General features: G+C 61.0%; 1 protein-coding gene across 1 annotated transcript in view; it reads right to left on the bottom strand.

The window, feature by feature from the left end:
* Positions 1-364: 364 nt before the first annotated feature.
* The window catches only part of PTPRS (protein tyrosine phosphatase receptor type S), a 68,624-nt gene continuing 47,530 nt past the window's right edge, over positions 365-21,458 (bottom strand). The window contains 23 exon segments of the mRNA XM_035727229.1: positions 365-1,709; positions 2,331-2,466; positions 2,634-2,788; positions 4,615-4,740; positions 5,228-5,354; positions 6,084-6,262; positions 6,454-6,739; positions 6,813-6,967; positions 8,340-8,459; positions 8,539-8,714; positions 9,313-9,436; positions 9,520-9,617; positions 10,617-10,664; positions 12,220-12,332; positions 12,611-12,622; positions 13,124-13,281; positions 13,805-14,020; positions 14,125-14,218; positions 14,859-15,112; positions 15,735-15,832; positions 16,276-16,881; positions 18,560-18,677; positions 21,329-21,355. Of these exon segments, the coding sequence (XP_035583122.1) occupies positions 1,641-1,709; positions 2,331-2,466; positions 2,634-2,788; positions 4,615-4,740; positions 5,228-5,354; positions 6,084-6,262; positions 6,454-6,739; positions 6,813-6,967; positions 8,340-8,459; positions 8,539-8,714; positions 9,313-9,436; positions 9,520-9,617; positions 10,617-10,664; positions 12,220-12,332; positions 12,611-12,622; positions 13,124-13,281; positions 13,805-14,020; positions 14,125-14,218; positions 14,859-15,112; positions 15,735-15,832; positions 16,276-16,881; positions 18,560-18,677; positions 21,329-21,355 (3,495 nt within the window). The 3' untranslated portion in view covers positions 365-1,640.

Consider the following 21,458-nt stretch of genomic DNA (forward strand, 5'->3'; position numbering starts at 1 on the left):
CCCAGCCCCACTTCAAGCCCACTGTGTGACTCCGTGGTGGCCGCCCCTCTGAGCTTTCGGTTCCTTATCTGTAGCTTGGGCTGATGACTCCCACACCTGAGAGAGGTGGCCCACGGCAGATGGCCAGCCATGGTCACAATTATCACTGAGGACGTGAGGCGGCCCCTGGAGGACCAGAGCCTCGGTTCTGGGCTCCACTCCCACTATGGCCCCTCAGGCCCTGTGTGATCTCAGACAAGCAACACCACCTCTCTGGGCCACTTTCCCTACCAGACTGTTTACACGACGGAACGAGAACGCATGAGCCCTGCAGGCGCCCGCCCGCCCCAGGGATGGACGGGGGCAGGACAAATACTCCACCATCGGCCGGGTCAGACGATCTTCCTTTAATACAAAGTCGATATATCTACATACGCAGAGGTGGGAAAACCACCCAGCTGCTTCCGTTTGAATAAACAGTGTTGAAAGCAAACGGCAGATCTGCTCTTGTACAAAGAGAAAAACTCAACTTGCTCAGGGGTGGGGGCGGGAATCCCATCCTTCTGCTTCTGCCCCAAAACTGTCCCATAGTCCCAAGGGGAAAGGGTCCCTGATCCGAGCAGAACATGGCCTCTCTCTCCCGGAAGAAGCAGGACCCCCCCGTTTTGTTCAGTCCTCCTCCTCGGGGGTGGGAGACTGGGGGGGCTCAGGCGGCGGGGTTCGGGGTGGGGGTCACTGCCCTCTCCTCGGCGGTAGCAGCCACGCCAGTGGGTCTTTGAACCTGACGCTGGTGGGCCGGAGCCCCGTCTCTCCACCCCCCCGCCCCGCCACCCCACCCTCAGACTGGTCCTTGATATGTTTCAGAATTAAAAAAGGAAAAAAAAGAAAAAAAGAAAAATGCAAAAAAAGGGAAGAAACCAGGAGCACAAGGGCCTCCTGTTCTTGAGCGAGGCACACCTTCCGAGGACGGTGGCGGGAGGAAGCCAGGCCGCCCGGGGCGGGTCGCGGGCCCGCGCACCTGCCAGTGCAGCCGCCTCACAAGAGCGTTCTCTACGGTGAAAAAATAGACTTGTCTGTGAACGGAACAGGAATAAGCAAAGTTCTTTTTAAATTTGTTGACTGGCGAGTCTTTTTTTTTTTTTTTTCCTTTTTCGGTTTGTTTCTTCTTTAAAAAAAATGAAAAAAAATACACTATTTAAAAAAAGAAATGTCACTGGATACAGTTACACAGAGTCTGAAAAGAAAGCTGAATTTTGCACCCCCCGGCCCGGCGGCGCCCCGCAGGCTGCAGAGCAGGAGGGCCCCCCCCCGGGGGCAGGGGGGCAGGACTGGGGCTCAAGCGCACGGCCCTTGCCCTCCTCTGGTTCCAGGGAGAACCCCTGTTTGCTCACTGCCCCCCACCCCCCCCACCCAGGAATCGCTCGTTCGGAATCGGAAGGAAATGAGGAATGTGCCAAGTATCGGAAGGTGGCTGCCAGTGCCAGGGAGGCTGCTGGGCACTGCACGGGGGGCTCGGGGGGCCGCACTGCTCCTGGAGGTCGTGCAGACACGTGGCCGCTCCCTCCTCCCGCCCTGGCCGGGGGTCCAGGCCTCCGGGGGCCCACCCGGCAGGGGCAGAGGCATCCGGGGCCGGTGGAGTCTGGCCAGCGGCGACCATGGCTTTAGGTTGCATAGTGGTCAAAGCTCCCGAGGTACTCGAGCGCGGCCTGGTAACAGAACTGGTACTCATCCTGCGGGAGGGAGGGGGCAGGGGCTCGGTCAGGGCCTCCGCTGCCCTGTGGCTTCCCGAGGCTCCCCATCGCCCTCAGGAGCCAGCCCGCTGCAGCGTCACATAGGCTGGGCTCTGGCCCCGGAACGGCCTCCCCTCTGCCTGCCTGGAAGCCCCCGCCCCCTTCAGCAGGGCCCGCAGGGCTGGGGGTCCGACTCCAGCTTTGCCTCCCTAGTGACGGAAAGGGACAGCCTTGAGGACACTTGGAATGCCCAACACGTGATCCCAGGGACGTCCCTTCTAGCTCTGGGCCTCACTTTCCCCATCTGGGCACGGGGTGGGTTGCTGGAACTCTGGCCCGTGTCAGGGTCCTGGCTGAGCCATGACCTTGCTGTGACTTTGGAGCTAGGACGGACGCCTCTCTGCCCACTCTGTGGGCTGCTTCTCGGCTCTGGATTTCACCCAATCTTGGGTCGAAAGGTATGACTAATCCCCTTCTGGCCCCAAACGGCTGTCGAGGAACTCCTGCCCGCGACAACCCAGAGTCGAGGTGGACTGCGCCCATCTCACAGAAGAGAAAACGGAGGCTCAGGGGGGCAGAGGTGTGGGGCCTGGCAGCTGGGGCCCTGCCCGCGGCTCTCACCTCCGTCTGCACCATGGCCGGCCTCTGGGTCCGCAGCATCTTCACCGTCTGGAAGATGTCCACCACGCCCTCGTACCGCATACGCTCCAGCACGATGCTGAGCGTGATGAAGACGCCCGTCCTGCCCACGCCGGCACTGTTGGGGGCAAGCGCAGCCGTTCAGGGCTGGGTGCTCCGGACAGCCCCCTGGGACTGCCCGACTCCTCAGGCACGAAGGGAGCCCAAACTCACGAGCCTGGCGGAGGCTCGAGGCCGTGCTCACCGGGCCTCGGTTGCCCCAGCTGGGCTTGAGGGACAGCTCACCTGCAGTGGACGGAAATGGGGCCGTCCTGGCCGAACTGTTCCTTGGTCTTGTGCACTTGGCCGATGAAGTCAATGAAGCCCTCCCCCGACTTTGGCACGCCCTGTTCCGGCCAGTCCGTGAACTGGAACTGCCGGACCGTCCGGGACTGGCCATCCTGGAACGAGATCAGCGGCGGTCACGGTCGGCTTCCCGCCCGGGCCGGCCTCTGGTCCCGTCTCTGTCTCCAGCCAACGCCACCCTCCAGCGTTCCCCATCCTCAGCCCCGTTTCCTGCCGCCTGCCCTGGGGACTCGCTGTCTGTCAGCATCTAAGGGCGCCAACGCCACACTCCTCCCCATCCACCAACCTCTGCAGCCAGCAACGGTGCCATCTTATATGCCACCGCCCACCGCCCGCCAGTCCACATGTCCGGTGCCATCTGCCGCGGCCAAAGTGACATCCAACACCACCGTCGGCCTCCGTCCCGCGGTGCGCCCGACACCTGCCCTTCTCAGTGCCGTTCTCTGCCTCCGTGCTCCTACACCCTCCTCCACTCTACCATCCGGAGCTCCACGCCATTCCGTCCCCTTCCTTCACCACCCAACACCACGCCGTCAACCACTGTCTGCCCGTTACTCACTCTCGTCTGTCACTTAAAAAGCACCACCTGACACCATCATCCCGCCTCTCACCACCCACAGCCGGTAACTAATCCGTGGCCACCACCACCTACCCTCCACGGACTTTCTCCATCCCCCCTTCCCACTCCCCGGCCGTGCCCGTCAACACCGTCGCTCTCTGCCGGGCTCCAGCCACGGCGACCCAATGGCCCCATGTCCCGCAGTTCACCACTAGTAAGCCTTCACCCTCACCACCTGTGGGCGTGGTCCTCCACGGACCTCCTCCATCCTTCACTCGCTCCCTGGGTTCCCAGTCAGGCTCTCTCCACCCAAATGGTGCCATCCAGCGACAACCCCTCACCCCGACAGCCTCCGTTCCCACCTTCTTTGGTCTTGTACCATCAACGGCACGAGTAGCATTGGTCAGTGAATGCTCATCATTCCCTGCTACCCAAAGTCATTTTCCATGGATTTTCTCACCTACCACGGGCCAAAGTGCTTGCCCTTCTCCCAGCTCCTCTTCCCCCGCCCGCGGCTGAGAACACCTCCCCCTTTGCCGACCTGGGGGACCACGTTCCGCTGGCATTCTCCACCCTCTGTCACCCGCATTCACTCTCCAATCCTGCCTGCCTCCCACCCAACACCGTCCATGCTTGTCTCCCTCTGCCGCGTCCATCAGCACCATCCACGGACTCTCCAGTGCCACGTCCGACCGATCCAATGGCACCGTCTTGCCCCACCCAAGTGCCGTGACCAACCACACTGGTGGTTCATCGGGCTTCGCCACCCACTGGCAGCGTCGTGACTGACCCACCCCCTCTCCCACCTCAGAGTGATCCTTTGTCTTCCCACCGGGCCACCTGCCACTGCCAGTCTCCACCAGCTGCCGGCAGACAACCCCCCTCTCCACAGAATCCTCACCTGCCAACACCGCCTACCCTCCGTTCCCCTCTGCCCGCTGCGTGCTGCAACCCGACCCCACTATTCAAGACCCTCTTCCAACCCACGGCTCCACGGCCCACCCCTGCACCCTCTGTCACGTCTCCCCCACCCCGCTTGCAGCGCTGCCACGCCATCCTCCACAGGGAACACCCCTTACTCACGCCCTCTTACACCATCCCCTTGGACCTTGCCCCCTAGTGAGGGGTGCTGCACATGCCCCCAGGGGTACACTGTGGGGTCAGCACCGGGATGCAGTGCTCTCTCCTACCCGTTTGGTGCTGGAGGGATTGGTCCACTTTGACAACCCAACCCCCAGTGCTTATTCCTACCCCCGGGCCTTTGCTTCTACCCCCAACTAGGGAAGCCCTGTCCAGATCACGAGGTTCTGAGCAGCAGGACCAGGATTCCAGAATCTCCCAGCGATCCCTCCCCACACTCACCCGGGCATCCGTGACCTTGAACTCCCGGAGGATATACTGGGGCATGTTGTATTCTGCCATCGGATCCACCACAAAGTACTGGTAGCGGGCGGAGCGTTCGGCTGGCCAGTACTGGTGACATTTTTCCTGTGGAGGAGATGGCAGCTGCGGTCAGCCTGGCCTGAGCCCCAGCCCCTGCCCTGGTCCGTGGCTCACCTGCCGCCCCTGGTCCGTGGCTCACCTGCCGCCCCTGGTCCGTGGCTCACCAGCCCCCCACCCCTGGTCCATGGCTCACCCACCACCCCCACCTCCCGTCTGTGGCTCACCCACTGCCACCACCCCTGCCCCCGGTCTGTGGTTCACCGGCCCCCCACCCCTGGCCCGTGGCTCACCGGCCACCCCCACCCCCGTCTGTGGCTCACCTGGCCCCCCCCCGCCCCTCGTCTGTGGCTCACCGGCCACCCCCACCCCTGCCCCCAGTCCGTGGCTCACCCGGCCCCCACCGCCCCTCGTCTGTGGCTCACCCGCCACCCCCACCCCCGCCCCTGCTCCGTGGCTCACCTGGCCCCCACCCCCCCATCCATGGCTCCCCTGGCACACACCCCCCCCTCCGGCCCCTTGGTCCGTGGCTCACCCGGCCCATCTCCCGCAGCTTGGTCAGCATCACTACGATGGTGGAGTTGTTCTCCCACAGCATGCGCCAGAAGTCCTCCGTGGTTTCCGCCAGTGGCCCCTGCGTCGCAATGTAGGCCTTCTGCTGCCTATGGTGTGGGGCGTGTGAGACCAGGGCCAGCGGGCAGATGCAGGGCCAGGCGGGGGGCCGGCCTGATGCCGCCTGGCGGGTCAGGGCCCCAGCAGCCACACCTGCCAAGCCCCTGCCTCCCCGGGAGTCGCCGGCCGGTGCCCCGTCCCCCTCCCCGTCTCGCCAAGCCTCTCCATAACCCTGTTTTGCACCCGGGGAAGCCATCGGCCTCAGGGGAAGTTCTAGCACCTTGAGGAGGCTGCAGGATGTCCCCTGACCTCTCCTGCCTTGCCCTCCACCCCCTAGAGGGCCAGTAAACTCCTTCCAGGCGTCTGCACGGGCTAAGCTCTCGGTCACCCCCAGCCTTTGCACAGGTGGGGCCTTCTGCTGCAACACCATCCCTCAGCCAGGGGTTCTCAACCTGGGCACTGATGTTCGTGGCTGCATCGTTCTCTGTGAGGGGCACTGTGGGGTGCTGAGCAGCATCCCCGGCCTCCGCCCGCCCCCACTCCCATTATGACAAAAATGTCCCCAGACACCGCCCAATTTTCCCTGGGGGGCAGAACTGCCCAGACTGAGAACCACTGATGTGAAAAGGACAGATGGAACCACGTTACAGATGGCAGGCATCCGTTAAATACGCAGCTCAAGATTCCCTCCACCTCAGCGGCGACCAGAGGAGGCTGGTGGGGTGTCCAGCTCTGTTTCCCACGCTTGGCTGGGGACCGCCGGGGCAACGCGCGGGTACCTGTAGCCATCGATGAAGCTGGCGTTGACATAGTCGGAGCCCTCCACCCCACGGATGGGCTGCAGACAGACCCGTGTGCTCTCGTAGGGCATGATGTTTACCAGGCGGTTCTTGAACTTGTTACAAGGCAGATTGGCACTGATGAAGCGGGACGTGTGGGCTTTGGAGTTGGCCAGCCGCTGTGGGGACAGAGGAAGGCGGAGGTGGGGGTCACCAGCGGGACGGCCCCCAGCGGGGGGCCGGCGGGGCTGTGTGCTTTCCTAGTGCCCCGCAGCGCGGAGGGTGGAGCGTGTGGGGGCGGGGGGCGGGGGACAGCCCCGACCTCCAGGTCCTCGCCACGCCCCGAACGCCCACCGGGAACGCCCCCAACCTTGAACTCGAGCTCCATGCCGGTGACATGCTCGCCGGGCTCCACCTGCGCCAGCTTCTGGATGTAGGCATAGAGACTGCGGGCGGGCACCTCCGTGGTGCCACAGCCCACGGCCTCCAGCAGCGCCTCGTGGATGAAGCTGTACTGGTCCTCGGTCTGCACCATGTAGTTGCGCTGCGAGCGCATGAGCGTCACGTGGCCGTACACGTCCACCGTCTTCTCTGGCTTGATCCGCTCCAGCATGGCATCAATGACGATGAAGCAGCCGGTGCGGCCCACGCCGGCACTGCGGGGACGGGCACGCGGTCAGGAAGCCCGAGGGAGGCCCCGGGGCGGGAGCGGGGGGCGGCCGGCGGTACCTGCAGTGCACGACCACGGGGCCCGCGTCCGGCGGGTTACAGGTCTTCACTCTCCGCAGGAAAGCCAGGAATGGCGTCGGGTACTCGGGCACCCCGTGGTCCGGCCACGCCGTGAACTGGAACTGGCGGACCTCACGTTTCTCACTGGAGCCATTCTGGGGGTCACAGGGACACTGCCGGTCACAGCAGCGCTCCGTGCAGGCACAGAGGACGCCAAATTCACGCCCAGGGGCCTGGCTGCCTCACGTACACGGCGGGGGGCGGGGGGGGGGGGGCGGGGAGAGACCCTCACCGGGTGTATCACAGTGTGGCCAACATCATGCCCCGACTTTCTCCCCAAATCCGCCCCCATCTCAGCTGGAGGCGGCTCCATCCTTCTAGGCGCTCTGGCCAGGACTCAGGAGTCCCCCTTGGTTCACTGCCCCTCCCACATCCAACCGGCTCTGCCTTCATCTATCCCAAAACCTGCCCGCTTCTCACCCTCTCCGTGGCGGCCTTCCTGGTCCAGTCCCCTCCACCCTGGACACCCCCTCCTCTGGCCCTCGCCCCAACAGTCTTGCCCTCCCCACAGTGGCCACCAGAGGGCGCCGGGGAGCACCTGAGTCAGGTCAGCGCCCCCCCACCCCCAACAGGGCTCCCATCCACCTTAGGGTAAAAGCCCAGCCTCCCCTCCTCCTTCTCTCCCCCTCACTCACTCTGCTACAACCATAATATAGGCCTCCTCATTGTTTCTCCATCATGCCAGGTACGGTCCTGCCCCAGGACCTTTGCACGGGCTGAGCCTCTGCCAGGAATGCTGTTTTCCCAGACCTCTTGGCTCCCTTCCTCACCATCTCTAGGTCCCCTGACATATACTTTATTTTTCTCCTTCTACGTGTAAGATTTGTCCTTTTACATACTGACTGTCAATGCCTTGTCAACTAGAGCAAGCTCCAAAAGGGCAAGACATTTTGTCTGTCTTCGTCTTTGCTGTGTCTTGGTGCTCAAATCAGGGCCTGACACACGGTGGGTGCTTAGTGTGACAGAGGACCTGGCTGGAGTCTGGGGAACACTGTGGTGTCCGCACCCTCCCCTCCCCATACTAACAATGAAAAAATGTCCTCCGGATGGCAAACTGCCCCAGTCGAGAACCAGTGACATAGAACACAGATGGACCCATGTAACTGACAGCAGCCATCAGTTAAACACACGTCTAAAGATTCCCTCTGCCCCAGGCCTGACTGCCCAGACTAGCAGGGACTCTCTAGCTTTGTCTCCCACCCATCACGGGCCTAGGCTGGGTGAGGCCAGAGGGCGAGGAGGGAGGGAAGGCCTGGGACGTAACTGATGGCAAGGGGACGACAGGCTCATTGCTACGTTGGGTTCTGCTGGTTTTGTCCTGATGTGGCTGGACACAGGAGGTCCCTCCTCTGAGCCTCAGCTTCCCCACCGATGGGGAGCTCCCAGGACAGAAGCTGGAGCCTTCTGTCTGCCTCTTCTGCCCCCATTACCCCCTCCCGCAGGCCCCAGCCCCAGGCTGGGCCCTACCTTGTGCAAAGAGAACGTCCGGACACAGAACGTGGCCAGCTCGATGGTGTCCAGCAGCGTGACCTGGATGAAGCCATACGTCTCCGTGCCCCTGTTGGGCCAGTACTGATCACACTTGATCTGTAGAAGGCGGGAGAACGGAAGTGAGCATGGGCTGGCGCTGGCCGGGGGCGCGGGGGCCGCAGGGTCCGGGCCCCACCCGTGATTTCTCTTCTAGCCGCGTCATCATGACGATGGTAGCCGAGCGCTGTTCCCACACCATACGCCAGAAGTCGCCGAAGGTCTCCGGCAGCGGCCCCTGCGTGGCGATGTACGCGTTCTGCCGCCGATAGCCGTCCACGTAGTTGGCGTTGATGTAATCGCTGCCCACGATGCCTACAGCAGGGACAGACACCAGAGATCAGCGGGGGTGCCGCTGTCCCCTACATGGGTTCTCTCTGGTCTACTGCTTCCTGGGAGCCCTCCTGGACTGCCCCAAGCTGCCCCCACCGGAACCATGGAGCCAGAATGTTGCGGTTTCTCTGCCCCCGCACTACCGTCACTGGGGGCCAGACTGCTCCCTGGGCGGGCGAGGGGCGGGGGTGTGTGTGTGTGCTGTCCCTGTGCACTGCAGGGTCTGAGCGGCGTCTCAGATCTCTAAATGCAGTTAGTTCCCTGTCCCCCGGAACACGAACACGAAAATGCCCTCAGTCATCGCCCAACGTTCTCTGGGCACTGAGAACCACTGATGCAGAGGGACAGATGGAAACGTGTTATGGACAGCAACCATTAGTTAACCACGTATCCAAAACTTCCCAGTAGCTTCTGGCTGGAGCTGGAGCTGGACCGGGCCTGTGAGCAGCATCTGGCCTCAGTTTCCCTAATCTGTGCCCTCGCTCGTCCACACTGGCCCTGCTGCGTGGCCAAGTGGAGGCACGGTGTCCGTGCGCTCTCTTTGGCCTGGGGAAGGGCGGGATGGGGCCTGGGCAGCTACCTTCAATGGGCTGGAGGATGACGCGCGAGTGGTCATACGCGATGACGTTGGCATAGCGGTTCTTGGGTTTGTTCACTTCTAGGTTGGAATGTTCCCACGTGAACTGCTGGCCCGGATCAATGGACTGTAGGGCGAAGGTGAGGTGGGAGGTATCAGGGTGGGGTGCTGGGGGGCCAGGGTGGGGGCAGGAGGCGGGGGCTAGCTCACCTCGTACTCCTGGGAGAGCTTGAGGCTGTCATTGGCCTTGAGGCGTTCCGTGTGCTCTGCCATGTCTGCGATGGGGATCGGGGGGTGGCTGAGCATGCCTGTGGGGAGAGCAGACCCCACGGTGCGGCCGGTCATGCGGGAGCCAGCCTGGGGTCCGGGGGGCGGGGGGCGTTCTACAGTGTGAGTCTGTGATGGACGCGCTGTGGTTAGAGCGAGTGGCGGGGGAGGGGAGGGTCCGGGACGGCCCACGCTGGGGCCGGGAGCCCAGGCCTGCGGGTCTGTCTGCAGGTGGAGCGTTCGAGGAGCGGCTCCCGGCTGAGTCTGACACCCCCGGCTCGTGAGGTCCGCCTATCCCAGTGCCCCCAGTCCAGCTGGGGGTGCAGGGCCCGGGGAAGGGTCGCCCTGGAAGACTCCAAGCTCCTAGTGCCTCGTGGCAAGGAGGAGGCAGGTGACACAGAAATGACGAAGCAGAGGCGGCTGGCTGGGCCTCTGGAAACCTCTCTCCCCAGGGCACGGGCCGGTGATGGACACCCCTGTCTGACCCTCTGGGATCAGAGGGTCTGCAAGATCTGCTGCCAGGGAGTGCTGAGGCACTGGGGAGGGGAGATGGTGTCTGTGTGTGAGCTGGGGGGGTTCCCCATCTCTCTGTGTGCCTGCATCATTTCTCCAACTGGTGCACGGGATGGCGTGGGGTGGGCCTGGCTCTTTCTCCCCAACGTCTGGGTCTACAAGACCCATCTCCTCCCCTGGGGCACAGTGGGCTGAGCTACATGCCGGCCCAGAAGTACAACATGGCCAGGCCAGCTGGTAAACACCAGCGTCCCCAGCCCCCCCGGGCGCTCCCCAGGAGCCCTTACCTAAAGGAGCGAAGCTGGGGTCCTGTCACGCAGGATGACCCCCCCCCACACCCCCACCTACGCGCAGTCACAACCAGCGACCTAAGGGCCCAACAGACCAGACCCCCGACTCCCCTGAGAAGCCAGCGCAGGACAGGTGGACAGAGATCAGGAGGCGGGATGGAGAACCAAAGATGAAAACAAACAGGGGGTGGGGGGGGCGCGAAAGGAGGCCGAGAACAGAGAGACACAGGAACTAACTTTCAAAGTGAAACCCCGGCTCTCTGAGGGGGCTGCTGAGGCCCGAATCTGCAGAAACAGCAAACAATAAATAAATGAAAACACACGGGGGGCCCCCGCCTCCCCCATCCCTCGCTGGATGCACGCACAATGGCCGGCCAACAGACGCAAAGGGCGGAGCGACTGCAATGGGGGACGCACGCTGCCCGGGCCCCACCCCGAGGACCTACGGGAGCTGCTGTGGATCCCTCCTACCGGACTGCACCCAGTCCTGGTTTTCAGCTGTGACTTCGGGAAGATCCCAAAGCTCTCGGCCTTTTGTCAATGTGTCCCCTCAGACCAACCTGGCCTTGGGTCCCCTGTTGGGGTCAGCAGAGGAGATTTCAGATGAGGTGCAGGAGGGTGAGGGCGAAACCTGGGGGCAGGGGAAGGACCTACGGGCCCATGCCATGAGCTTTAAGAAGGACGGAAACTATCAGTTAAATATGGGTGTTAAAAACCCTCATTTGGATGAAAATAGAACTGACATGACCTGGTCCAGAGACAGAAAAGAGAAGGGAGTACATTAGGGGTGCCATATGGGACCTTTCGTGATCCCTTATGGCAGACTGCTGCCATCAGTTACACTTGATCTTAGCCAGAAGGCCGAGAAGTGACAGGAGCCATCAGTTAAATATAAGTGACCAAAATCCTCATTTGGATAAAAACAGAACTGATGTGAGACAGTCCAGCAACAGGAAAGAGAAAGGAGTATATTAAGAACAGCACGTGAGGCCATGCATGAGCCCTTAAGGAGGACTGCAGCCATCGGTAACATACAAATGTTTAAAATCTCTGTTTGGTTGGAAACAATTATTATGTGACAGGAAGGAGACAGGAAGTTCAGAGACAGGAAGTAGAGACTGGATGCAGGGAGAGGGACAGATGGAACCATGCTGTGACCTCATAAGGAGAACAGCAGCCATCAGTTAAATGGAAACCTCCTTATTTGGTTGGAAGTAGTCAGCATGAACCCATTAAGAGGGACAAGATGAGAGAGTATGTGGATCACTGTACGTGAAAATGATCAAGGACAAGACCCTGGTTCATTCAGTTCTCCCTCCAGGCATGGCAGGTGACCTTAGGGGACTCGTGTGAACCTACAGGGAACAGTGAAGAGGTAGGCGAGCATGAGCATCTGTGGACGAGAGACATGCAGGGCACGGGGGAGGCACAATCTCTGTACCTCGCCAGGGGGACATCCCACGGGAGTGTGGGGAAAGGCCAAGGAAAAACCTGAACGCCCACCCCTGAGTGTCCCTAAGACCAGTGGGCACCGGAAGCATAGCTCCTTCTGCTAGAAGAAAGGAGGGTTCTTTGGCTTGTTTCATTTTTAAGGAGTCCATTCTGCTCAGATGACCCCAACCACCAGTGAAACGCAGCTTTGCAAAAGCCTCACTTGGTTGTAAACCAGAACCGGTCCACGGAATTTCTAGATCCACAGAGGGATTTGGGAATCGGGCATTTCGCTGCACCAAACCACTCAGCAGGGGCAGACGAGGTTCCACCGAGGGGGCCACTTCCTCATCTCTCATGCTCCCTGCCCCCCGTGGTGTTGATCCTGGCACCTGGGATACACACGTACCTGGTGTCTGGAAGTTAATGCGTCTCATTTCTACGGGGTCCTTGGGGTGGTGGGGGGCGAGGTCAGCATTGTTCAGGAGGCATTTGGTGCGGGGCTCTGAGTCCTTGCGTTTACTTTGTGGGAGCAAGCAGAAGACTCCCTGAGTACCGGCGCGTGTCCAAAGACGCATGCGTACACACGTGAACGCCGATCGGGTACCGCAAGCGAGTGACCCAGCCAGGGGGAAAGGGGCCGTGTACCCGCACGGCTGGGGTTCCCGGGATCGCACATGGACACGCGTGCAGCCTGCCGGCACAGCTGAGCACCCCCTCACCCCACGGGCACGGCACCACCCCGATCCCCCGCCTCGGCCTCTTGCCTGCAGCCTCCCAAGGACGGGGCCGGTTCTTACCTGTCGGGTTTGCTGTTCCCGAAAGCAGACACAGGTTAGGAGGAGGGAAAAGAAGACAGGTGAGGGCGTGCTGGCCACAAGGCACCTGTTCTGTGATGGCGGGTGGCCTTCTTAACCTCCCAGAGCCTTGGGCTCCTCCGGAAAATGGGGCTAATCCTTCCTGCTTGGGCCCCCACCACAAGGAAGAATGTCTCGGCCTTCCCTTTCTAAGGTGAGACGTGGCCCGTGTGGCCACCACAGCTATTCTCCTTGCTAAACTGGACAGAGGTGGCCTCCACCCCAAATCATCCTGCCGAGTGGCGTGCGGACCTCGAGAGGAGTCAAGTCACTGGCCTGGTCTGCGTGACTTTGATCCAGTAGCTTAACCCCTCTGAGCCAGGGTTTTTCTATCTGTACGGCAGAGGACCTCCGTGGTCATCCTGTGCCAAGCAGCCTTCCCTGGGCCTTCCAGACCTTCCTTCCTTTTCCAGGGAGCCCTCCCTCCCATCAAGTGGGGAGTGCAAAGGGGCTCACTTCTTGTAGAGCAAGATGGCGATAACAATGCAGATGATGAAGACCACAGCGAGGACAGGCCCGATCACCCAGATGAGCCCCTCCTCGCCGTCCACGATGGGCTGCGGGTCTGGATTATCCAGCTGGAAGGGGTCTGAGAAGGGGCTGGCTGCAAATGTCTGCGGGAACAGGATGGGAGGGGCCTCCGTCAGCGTCCATCCTACTCACGGTGGCCAAAGGAGTCTTCTTCCAACACAAACCTATGTCCCTCCCCTACTCTAAATCCTGTGGTTCCCGAGAACGCTGACCCTGGTACCCTGCATTGGCCTGGCCCTTTGCCAACCTCTGCTCTCCCCATTGCTCCCTGGGCTTCAGCCACTCTGAGGTCCTTTTTGTTCCTCTCGCACGGCACCTCTAGACCTCTGCGCGTGCAAATCCTGAAGACATCTTGTCTTGGTTGAACTCCTACACAGCCACCAAAGCCCTAGGTCCCAAGTCCCTTCCTCTTTAGAGGTCTTTTTAAAGCCTTCCCCTTGGGGTACCCCCAACCTCAAGTCCTTCCTCCTGCCCAGCACTGATCATGGGAAACTGGCAGGGTCTGTGTCTGGTTCTGAGGTCGTGGCCCCGGGGGCTGAGGCTACGTCAGGGCCAGTGCACTCGGAGGGTGGGGCTGGACGAGGGCAGACACCCCTTGGGACTTACAGGCTCGCTCTTCTGCAGCACTGCAAGCACAAAGAGGACGTATCGGTGGCCGGGCTCCAAGCCCCTGTTGTCAAAGCCACCGTACTGCTTCTGGTCGCCGGGGTGAAAGGTGGATGGCAACATCGAGAAGCGAGCCGCAATGTAGGGGCGGGGTGCCTCCAGCTGGCGAGAGTGCCTCAGGCTGCGCCTCTGCAGCCGTGAGATGTCCTGGATGAGCTGTGGGAACAGAGGCATGGGGTGCTCAGAGGCCGGCCGGCAGCAACAGGGCTTCCAAAAGTCAGGACAGGGTCTGGGCCAGGCAGGTCTGGGCCCCACCTCACCTCCTCCAGATCCATGTCTTCCGGGCTGCCCAGAGGGGTCAAGAACTGGCCACCACGAGACTTGCGCAGTGGCACCATCACAATGAAGTAGTTCCTGTAGGGAGATGAAGGGTCGGGGGCCACATCCAAAGAATGCCTGCTGGAGGTGGGTGGGGGAGTCCCTGTGCTCTGAATCTTCCCTTCTGCTTCTATGCCCCTAGAACCCAGCCATATGGGACTACAGTTCCCGACTCAAGCCTCCAGGCTTTTGAGTATGTGGTTCCTTCTGCCTAGAGAGGCTACCCCAATTATATTTCTTGAACTCCTACACATCCTTCAAAGCCCCAGCTTCCACAGCCACACATCCTTGTAGTCCTTAATTCTTCTCTGCTTCCCAGAGTCCTCCTCTCCCCACTGGGGACTCTCAACCCTGGTGCCTCTCACTATCACACCACAGGTCTGAAAGTGTCTGTTTCCAGTTCTGTCTCCCCACCAGCCTAGGAAACCAGACCCCAACGAAGGTCAGGTACACAGGGGTATCAGAAACGTTGGAGGAGAGGCCACATTTAGTGACGGTGCCCATGAGAAGCATCTGGACAACCACACAGGCTGGGGCTGACGTGACCCACATTTTAGACACAGGTGAGGACGCTGAAGCACAGAGAGGTCAGGTGGCTGGCTGGCCCCAGTCACAAAGCTGGCTAATGGGAGAGGGGGAGGAATCCTTGGGTGCAGTGGGGTGGTTTTGATCATACTGGACAGGCACGGGGCTCTGGCCGTCAGGCAGATACACCATGATGAAGCCGTCGGAGTCAGGCTTGGGGGCCACGCTGGGCTTGGCACTGAGCAGGTTGAAGGCGGTCCAGGCAGTAACGGTCTGCTGAAGGCCACCCAGGCTGCTGCCTCGGTTGGTCAACACGAAGTTGTAGAAGGTGTTGGGCTTGAGGTGCGTGATGAGCTTTTTGGTGGTACGGCCGTCCACGTCCAGTGTGAGCCCGTTGTACTGGATCTGCGGGCCAGGGCTGGCTCAGTGGGGGGTCTGCGCTGAGCCCCTGACCCTGAGTCTTGATCCCAGACGGAGCCGTGATCCCAGCTGAGCCCCAACTCTAAGCCCAGTGTTGACTGAGCCCTAATCCCAGAATAAGCCTCAGTCCTAGGCTAACTCCTGACCCTAGACAGATCCTCAATCCCAGCTGAGGCCCAGCTCCGAGCAGGTCCCAATCCTGACTGACCCTTGATCCCAGAGTGAGCCCCCATCCTAGATGGGAGGCTCAATCCCAGCTGAGTCCCAACTCTGACCAAGCCCTAATCACAGACTGAGTCCCAATCCCGACTGAGCTCTGACCTCAGCCTGGCTCCTAGGCTAAATCTCCGTGCTAGGCAGATCCTCAATCCCAACTGAGCCCTGACCCGACTGAGAACCAGCCTTGAATGAGCCCCAATCCTTATGAAGCCCTAATCTCAGACTGAGCCCTAATACCGAACTGAGCCTCAATCCCAGGTTAAGTTTTGACTACAGCCTGCGTCTCAATCCCAGCTGAGCCCTGATCCCACTCAGCCCTGAGTCCAGCTGATTCCCAACCCCTAACCTGGCCTGCCTGCTCCGGGGGCGGGGATGGGGGGAGCTGCACCTTGTAGGGTGTGGGTGAGTTGTAGTTGTCAGGAAACTCCCAGCTGAGCAGGACTGATGTCTTCATGATCATCTTCACCTTGAAGTTCTTGGGTGAGACTGTGCCGGGCAGCAGCCGAGTGGGAGAGAACAGAAAAGAGGCCCCGTGAATGCTGGGGGTAGCGCAGGGCAGGCCGGTGGGGTGGGGTGGGGCGGCCCAGGCGCTCCCTGTCCTCCGCTGTGCCTGTGCCCATGGCCTTCCTGCCTGGCCCTGCCTGGCCCTGTCCCAGGTCCCTGCCGGGGTGGGGGGAGACGGCGCTGCTGCAGAGAGGAGGAGCGGGGGGGGGGGGGGGAGGGGGAGGGGGGGCGGTGGGGGCGGCGGTGCCACCTAGGCACGTCCCACCTTTGCCAACGCCGGAGCCTCGGGGTCCGGACTCGCCTCGAGTGTCCACAAGGAAGCAGAAAAGTGACCACTTACCTGGGCGGGGGAGAGGGAGGGGGCTGGGGTAGGGGTGGGCACGAGGCCCGGTCCGGCTCTGGTGCGGGGATCGCCGCGCGCCTACCTTGGTCCCGCAGGAATGTCCGGTAGCGGACGGGGGGGCTGTAGGGGCCGGGGCCCTGGCGCGTGTGGGCCCGCACTTGGAGGTCATACGCCGTGTCGGGCTTGAGGCCCCGCAGCGTGAGCACATTCTCGGCGCCCGGCTCGGCCGCCGCCGGCAGCTCGGTCTCTCGGGCGGGGCCCAAGGCTCCGGCCTCCCGCACAGCCACCGTGTACTTGACAATGGCCCCGTTGCGCTCGGCGGGCACAGGCGGCAGCCAGCGGAGCAGGACGGTGCCAGCAGAGGCATTCCCAGCTGCCTCGAGGATCTGCGGGTGGCCACGGGGAGTGTCCTCGGGGATGCTCAGGACCTCGGCCGCCTCCTCGCCCAGGCCTCCTCGGCTCCGGGCCGCCAGCCGAAACACGTACGTGGCCCCTTTATGCACACCCAGCGCCGTATAGTGGTCCTCGGTAGGTGGGAACTCCAGTGTGGCCAGGGGCGAGTCCTCACGGCCGAACTGCAGACGGTAGCCCAGCACCTGGTCCTCGGCGGTGCCGGCTGGGGGCTCCCAGTGTGCCAGCAGGCTGCCCTCGGGGGTCTGCTGCACCGACAGGGTGGGGCGGCCCAGCACTGCGGGGAGACAGGGGGCGTGTCAGGGCCACGTGGCCCACCCAAGTCGGGCAGCAGGGGGTGGGGCTGCAATTTTTGTTTATTTTTTAAGGTTTTATTTATTTGAGCGCGCGCGCGCGCGAGAGAGAGAGAGAGAGAGAGAGAGAGCGCACAAGAAGGGGGAGGGTCACGGGGAGAAGCAGACTCCCTGCTGAGCAAGGAAGCCCGATGCAGGGCTCGATCCCGGCACCCCAGGATCATGACCTGAGCTGAAGGCAGACGCTTAACTGACAGAGCCACCCAGGTGCCCCTGGGGCTGCAATTTTTAAAAGCGGGTCTCAGGGACGCTGAGCTCCAAAGCAAAGACTTGAAGGAAGCGAGGGAGGCAGGGAGACCTGAGGGAAATGGTGTTCCAGGCAAGGAACAGCCTGTGCAAAGGCCCCGAGGTGGCACTATGCTGGGTGAGTGGAAGGCAGAGTGAGGAGGCTGGGGACTCAGAGAACCCGATAAAGGAAAATGTTTTCAGATGCCAAAGCAAGCCCTCATAGGTTTACCTCTTCTTCTCATTCATGTCACTCATCTCTTATCTCACTGATTTGCCCCTTGCCTCCTGCTGGCACATGATTAATACCCATGGGACACAGGAATGTTTCAAAACCCTGCCCCACGGTTCTCACGGTCTGGGTAGTAATCAATGTGCCAAAGTCCCGGTTAAGTCCTGCAGGAGAGAAGCCCTACAAATAAAACCAGTCTTCTCCTCTTGCAGGACTTATCAGGACCTTTCAGAAACCGTGCTCTGAGCAGTCACAGCATATGCAGAGGGTCTGCTTGGCAAGCACGGCTGTAGTGCAATGTCCCCGGGAGAAGAGGGAAAGATCGGGGAGGCTTCTTGGAGGAGGAAACGTGGGTGCTGGACACCGAAGGATACAGAGACTGGGCAGACGGAGGGAACAGCATGGGCACAGACCGGCAGCAGCACGGGGAGGGGCTGTGTCCAGCTGGCCTGGAATGTCGGGCTCTGTGGGCTGAGGGGGGGGTCCCTGGGGAAGGGGTGGGTGCGGGATGTGAGGTGGAGGGCTCAGGGCCTATCACTCCTGAAACACCTTTGCCTGGGCTGTGCCATCTGTCCACAGCACCCTCCCCTTACGTTTTCACGGCTGCTTCACCCCCTCCTCAACGTTGGCTGAGGTAAAAACCAGTCCCCTGGGACTAATGGTAGGGGCCTGGTGGGGCCAGAAAGGGAAACTGAGGCAGGGCTGCTCGGAGAAGAGGCTTCATGGTGCAGTGGGGGCGATGGGCACACCACCTCCAAACAACCCACCCCGGGTGATCAGAGCTGTGATGGGGGAAGGGGGGTGCCAGGGCTGCCCAGGAGGGAGCACTGGACCTAGACTGTGGGCAGGGGGCAGGGTGAGGAAGGGTATCCGGGCAGAAGGAACAGCCCGGGCGAAGCCGGGACGGGACGGAGGCCTGGTCATGGTTTCCATCCGGCTGGAGCTAAGCAGGCAGGGAAGCCGGTGAGGAGGAGGTGGTGGGACTGGCTGGCCTCCTGAGTGGCCCCCAAGCCTCTGATCTCACTGGCCCCGCTGCCCCAGCACTCTCTCCCTGCATGAGCTCAAGAGCTCCGTGGCATGCTCTGGGGGCAAAGGGCCATGGTGGGGCGGGGGGGTGAGACAGGGACGGGGGGAGGATCTCCTACCTGCTCCCTTGGTCACGACCACCTTGGGTTTGCTGCGAGCACCATCACCTTTCATGGTGTAGGCGGCTACCGTGATGGAGTAGGCGGTCTCAGGCTGCAGGTTTGTGATGACCATCTCCTGCAGGGAGGGATGGGGGTCAGCGATGCAACTGGGGTTCCGACCGGCCCTGCCCAACCCCCTCCCAGGGCTGGGGTCAAGCAAGGTGGACGTGGGGCCTGGTCTGCAGGCAGAGGCGTGCATCCGAGCTCATGCACAGACCCCAACACACCGCACGTCCATGCGAAGACGGGCACACGAAGCCTCACACTCCATCACCTTCCACCTGGACCAGCGCTGTCCCCTCCGCCTCCCATCCCCTGGCACCCGCCCTTGCCCCCAGTCCGTCCTCCCCGCAGAGGCCACCACAGGGCGCCATGAGCACCCCAGTCAGGTCCCACCCTGCTCTGCCCACAGCCCTCCAGGGCTCCCACCTCCCTGGGGTAGAAGCCCAAGTGGTTCACTACCTGCCCCTACCTCCTCCCGCTCTCCCCCTCGCTCGCTCATTCTGCTCCAGCCACCGGGCCTCCTCACTGCTCCAATATTCCAGGCACACTCCCACCCCAGGGCCTTTGCATGGGCTATGCCCTCTGCCTCCACTACACCTGCTGGTGTGCTGGAGATTCCCTCTACCAGGCCAGAGAGCCAACATTAAATTCCCAGGAATTTTGCAAGCCAGTATTAAACACAGCCATTATCAGAAAGTAAATTATATAAACATACTGATAAGGGAGAACAAAGGTAATAAAAACTCAAAACCCACCCTCTGATAATTGTCTTACTCCATTTCCCTGTAATCGATGCTCTGGAAGTGATTCTGTCTAGTGTCTGAGGCAGAAAGCTACAGGGTGATGAGCTACTGCACATCCCACAGGGCACTCGAAATTGACACGGTGGGACAATTTCCATCCCAGAAAGGGGGGGAAGCTACAGATCAGGACTGCCCACCCCCCAGCCCAAAGAGCTCATCGGTAAACCTTTACACCACCGTCTAGACGCCGCCCCAGCCCGAGCCATCACTGGACACTACAGTTGACCTTGGACAACGTGGGGGCCAGGGGCGCCGACCCCCGTGCAGTTGAAAATCTGCATAGAACTTCAGACGTCCCCAAAAACTCAACTACTATTAGCCTCCTGTTGACCACAAGTCTTACCAATAACATAATTGACAAATACATAGTTTGCACGTTATACGTGTTAGATTCCGTATTCTTATGGTAAAGCAGCTAAAGAAAACAAAGAGGTGGTCACGAGGAAGAGAAAGTACATTTACAACACCGTACTGCGTTTCTCAAAAGTAAATGGGCAGGTAAGTGGCCCTCCGCAGTTCAAACCCGTGCCGTCCAAGGGCCAAGTGTATTTGTGTCTTGTTCCAATTAGCTGTCCTGACCCCCCAGGAGGGTGGGCTCAGGTCTGTCCTCAGGAAATTACGGCTTGTCCCACAAATGTCCAAGCCACCCAAGCTTGCACACGTTTCGGCATCTGCCCTCACAGTCGCATGTGTGCCCAGGTCCCCACGCATGCACACCCACAAACACGGTCCAGCATGCCTGGGGGCTGGGAGGGTGGGCCCAGGTCAGGAGCATGAGGAGGGGAACAGGGAGGCACGAAGAGAGGGTCTCCTGCCCCTGAGCCTCACGTTCAGTCCCTCCCAGGGTCTTGGTGGGTGGGAAGGGCTGAGCTGGAGCCCTTGGTGGGAACTCACCCCTCCAGCCAGGGGTAGGGAAAAGGCAAAACCTATGTGAGTGCGTGAGTGGGGCTGGTGTCAGTTTAACATCAGACTTGGGGGGGCATCTGGGTGGCTCAGCTGTTTAGTGTCTGCCTTCGGCTCAGGTCATGATCCCAGGGTCCTGGGATCGAGCCCCACATCAGGCTCCTTGCTCAGTGGGGAAGCCTGCTTCTCCCTCTCCCACTCCCCCTGCTTGTGTGCCCTCTCTCGCTGTCTCTCTCTGTCAAAAAATAAATAAAAATCTTTAAAAAAAACCAACAACAACAATAAAAAAAAAAAAAACATCAGACTTGGGGCTCTCAGAAGAACCGCCCCTCTGTGTTAGGGCAGGAAGACAGCCCAGGGAGAGGCAGCAATTTGCCCAAAGTGCCACACAGCCATGCCGACTGGTTCAGGGCCTCCCGAGAAAGCTGGGGTGGGGGGGTGGGAGTGATGGAAACAGTCCTGCAGGCCTCCTTCCCCACCTACCCCAGGGCCCACTGACCCTCTCACTACTCAAGGGCCACAATGAAATGGCTGCTTTGGCCAGAGAGAGAAACTTCGAGGTCAGAGAAGGCTGAGACAGGTGATAAAAGGGTCTGGTCTGGAAAGTGGCCTAGTTTGGATCTGCCAGGCCTGGGTCCAACAGGGGAGGTTGTGGGGTGCAGGGATGGGCTGGAGCTGCAGAAAAATCTTGAGCAAAGGTGTGGCGGTGAAAATCGTGGCCAGGGCAAGGCTGACGGCTGGGCAGGAGGAGCACCGTGTGAGCCGGGTGGGTCGAGGGCCCATCCAAGTTAAGAAGGCTAATGTATATCCTCCGGGTCCAGGGCCCCAGCAGGGCTCCTATGTCCATTTGCCTGATTGAAAACTGAGGCTACAAGCTCAAGTAACCAGTAGGCATCTGGGGCCCAGGGGAGAAGATCCTCTTACAAGAGACGTGCGGGGGTGGGGTGGGGGGGGGGTGTCACATCACTGCACGGCCCGTGGGAGAACACTGCAATGGCCGGGCAGGGGTGCTACTTACATATTCGGCTGTGTCGTCCATCTCCCACTGAGCGTGGGAAGAGGCGGCAGGGGAGAGAGGAGTAGGTGAGCAGGTGGCCAGAGAGAGAGAGAAGCAGGGAGAAGGCAGGAGCGCAGGGTCTGGGTGCCGC

Source organism: Zalophus californianus, chromosome 1, assembly GCF_009762305.2.
Source record: "Zalophus californianus isolate mZalCal1 chromosome 1, mZalCal1.pri.v2, whole genome shotgun sequence".
Lineage (NCBI taxonomy): Eukaryota > Metazoa > Chordata > Mammalia > Carnivora > Otariidae > Zalophus > Zalophus californianus.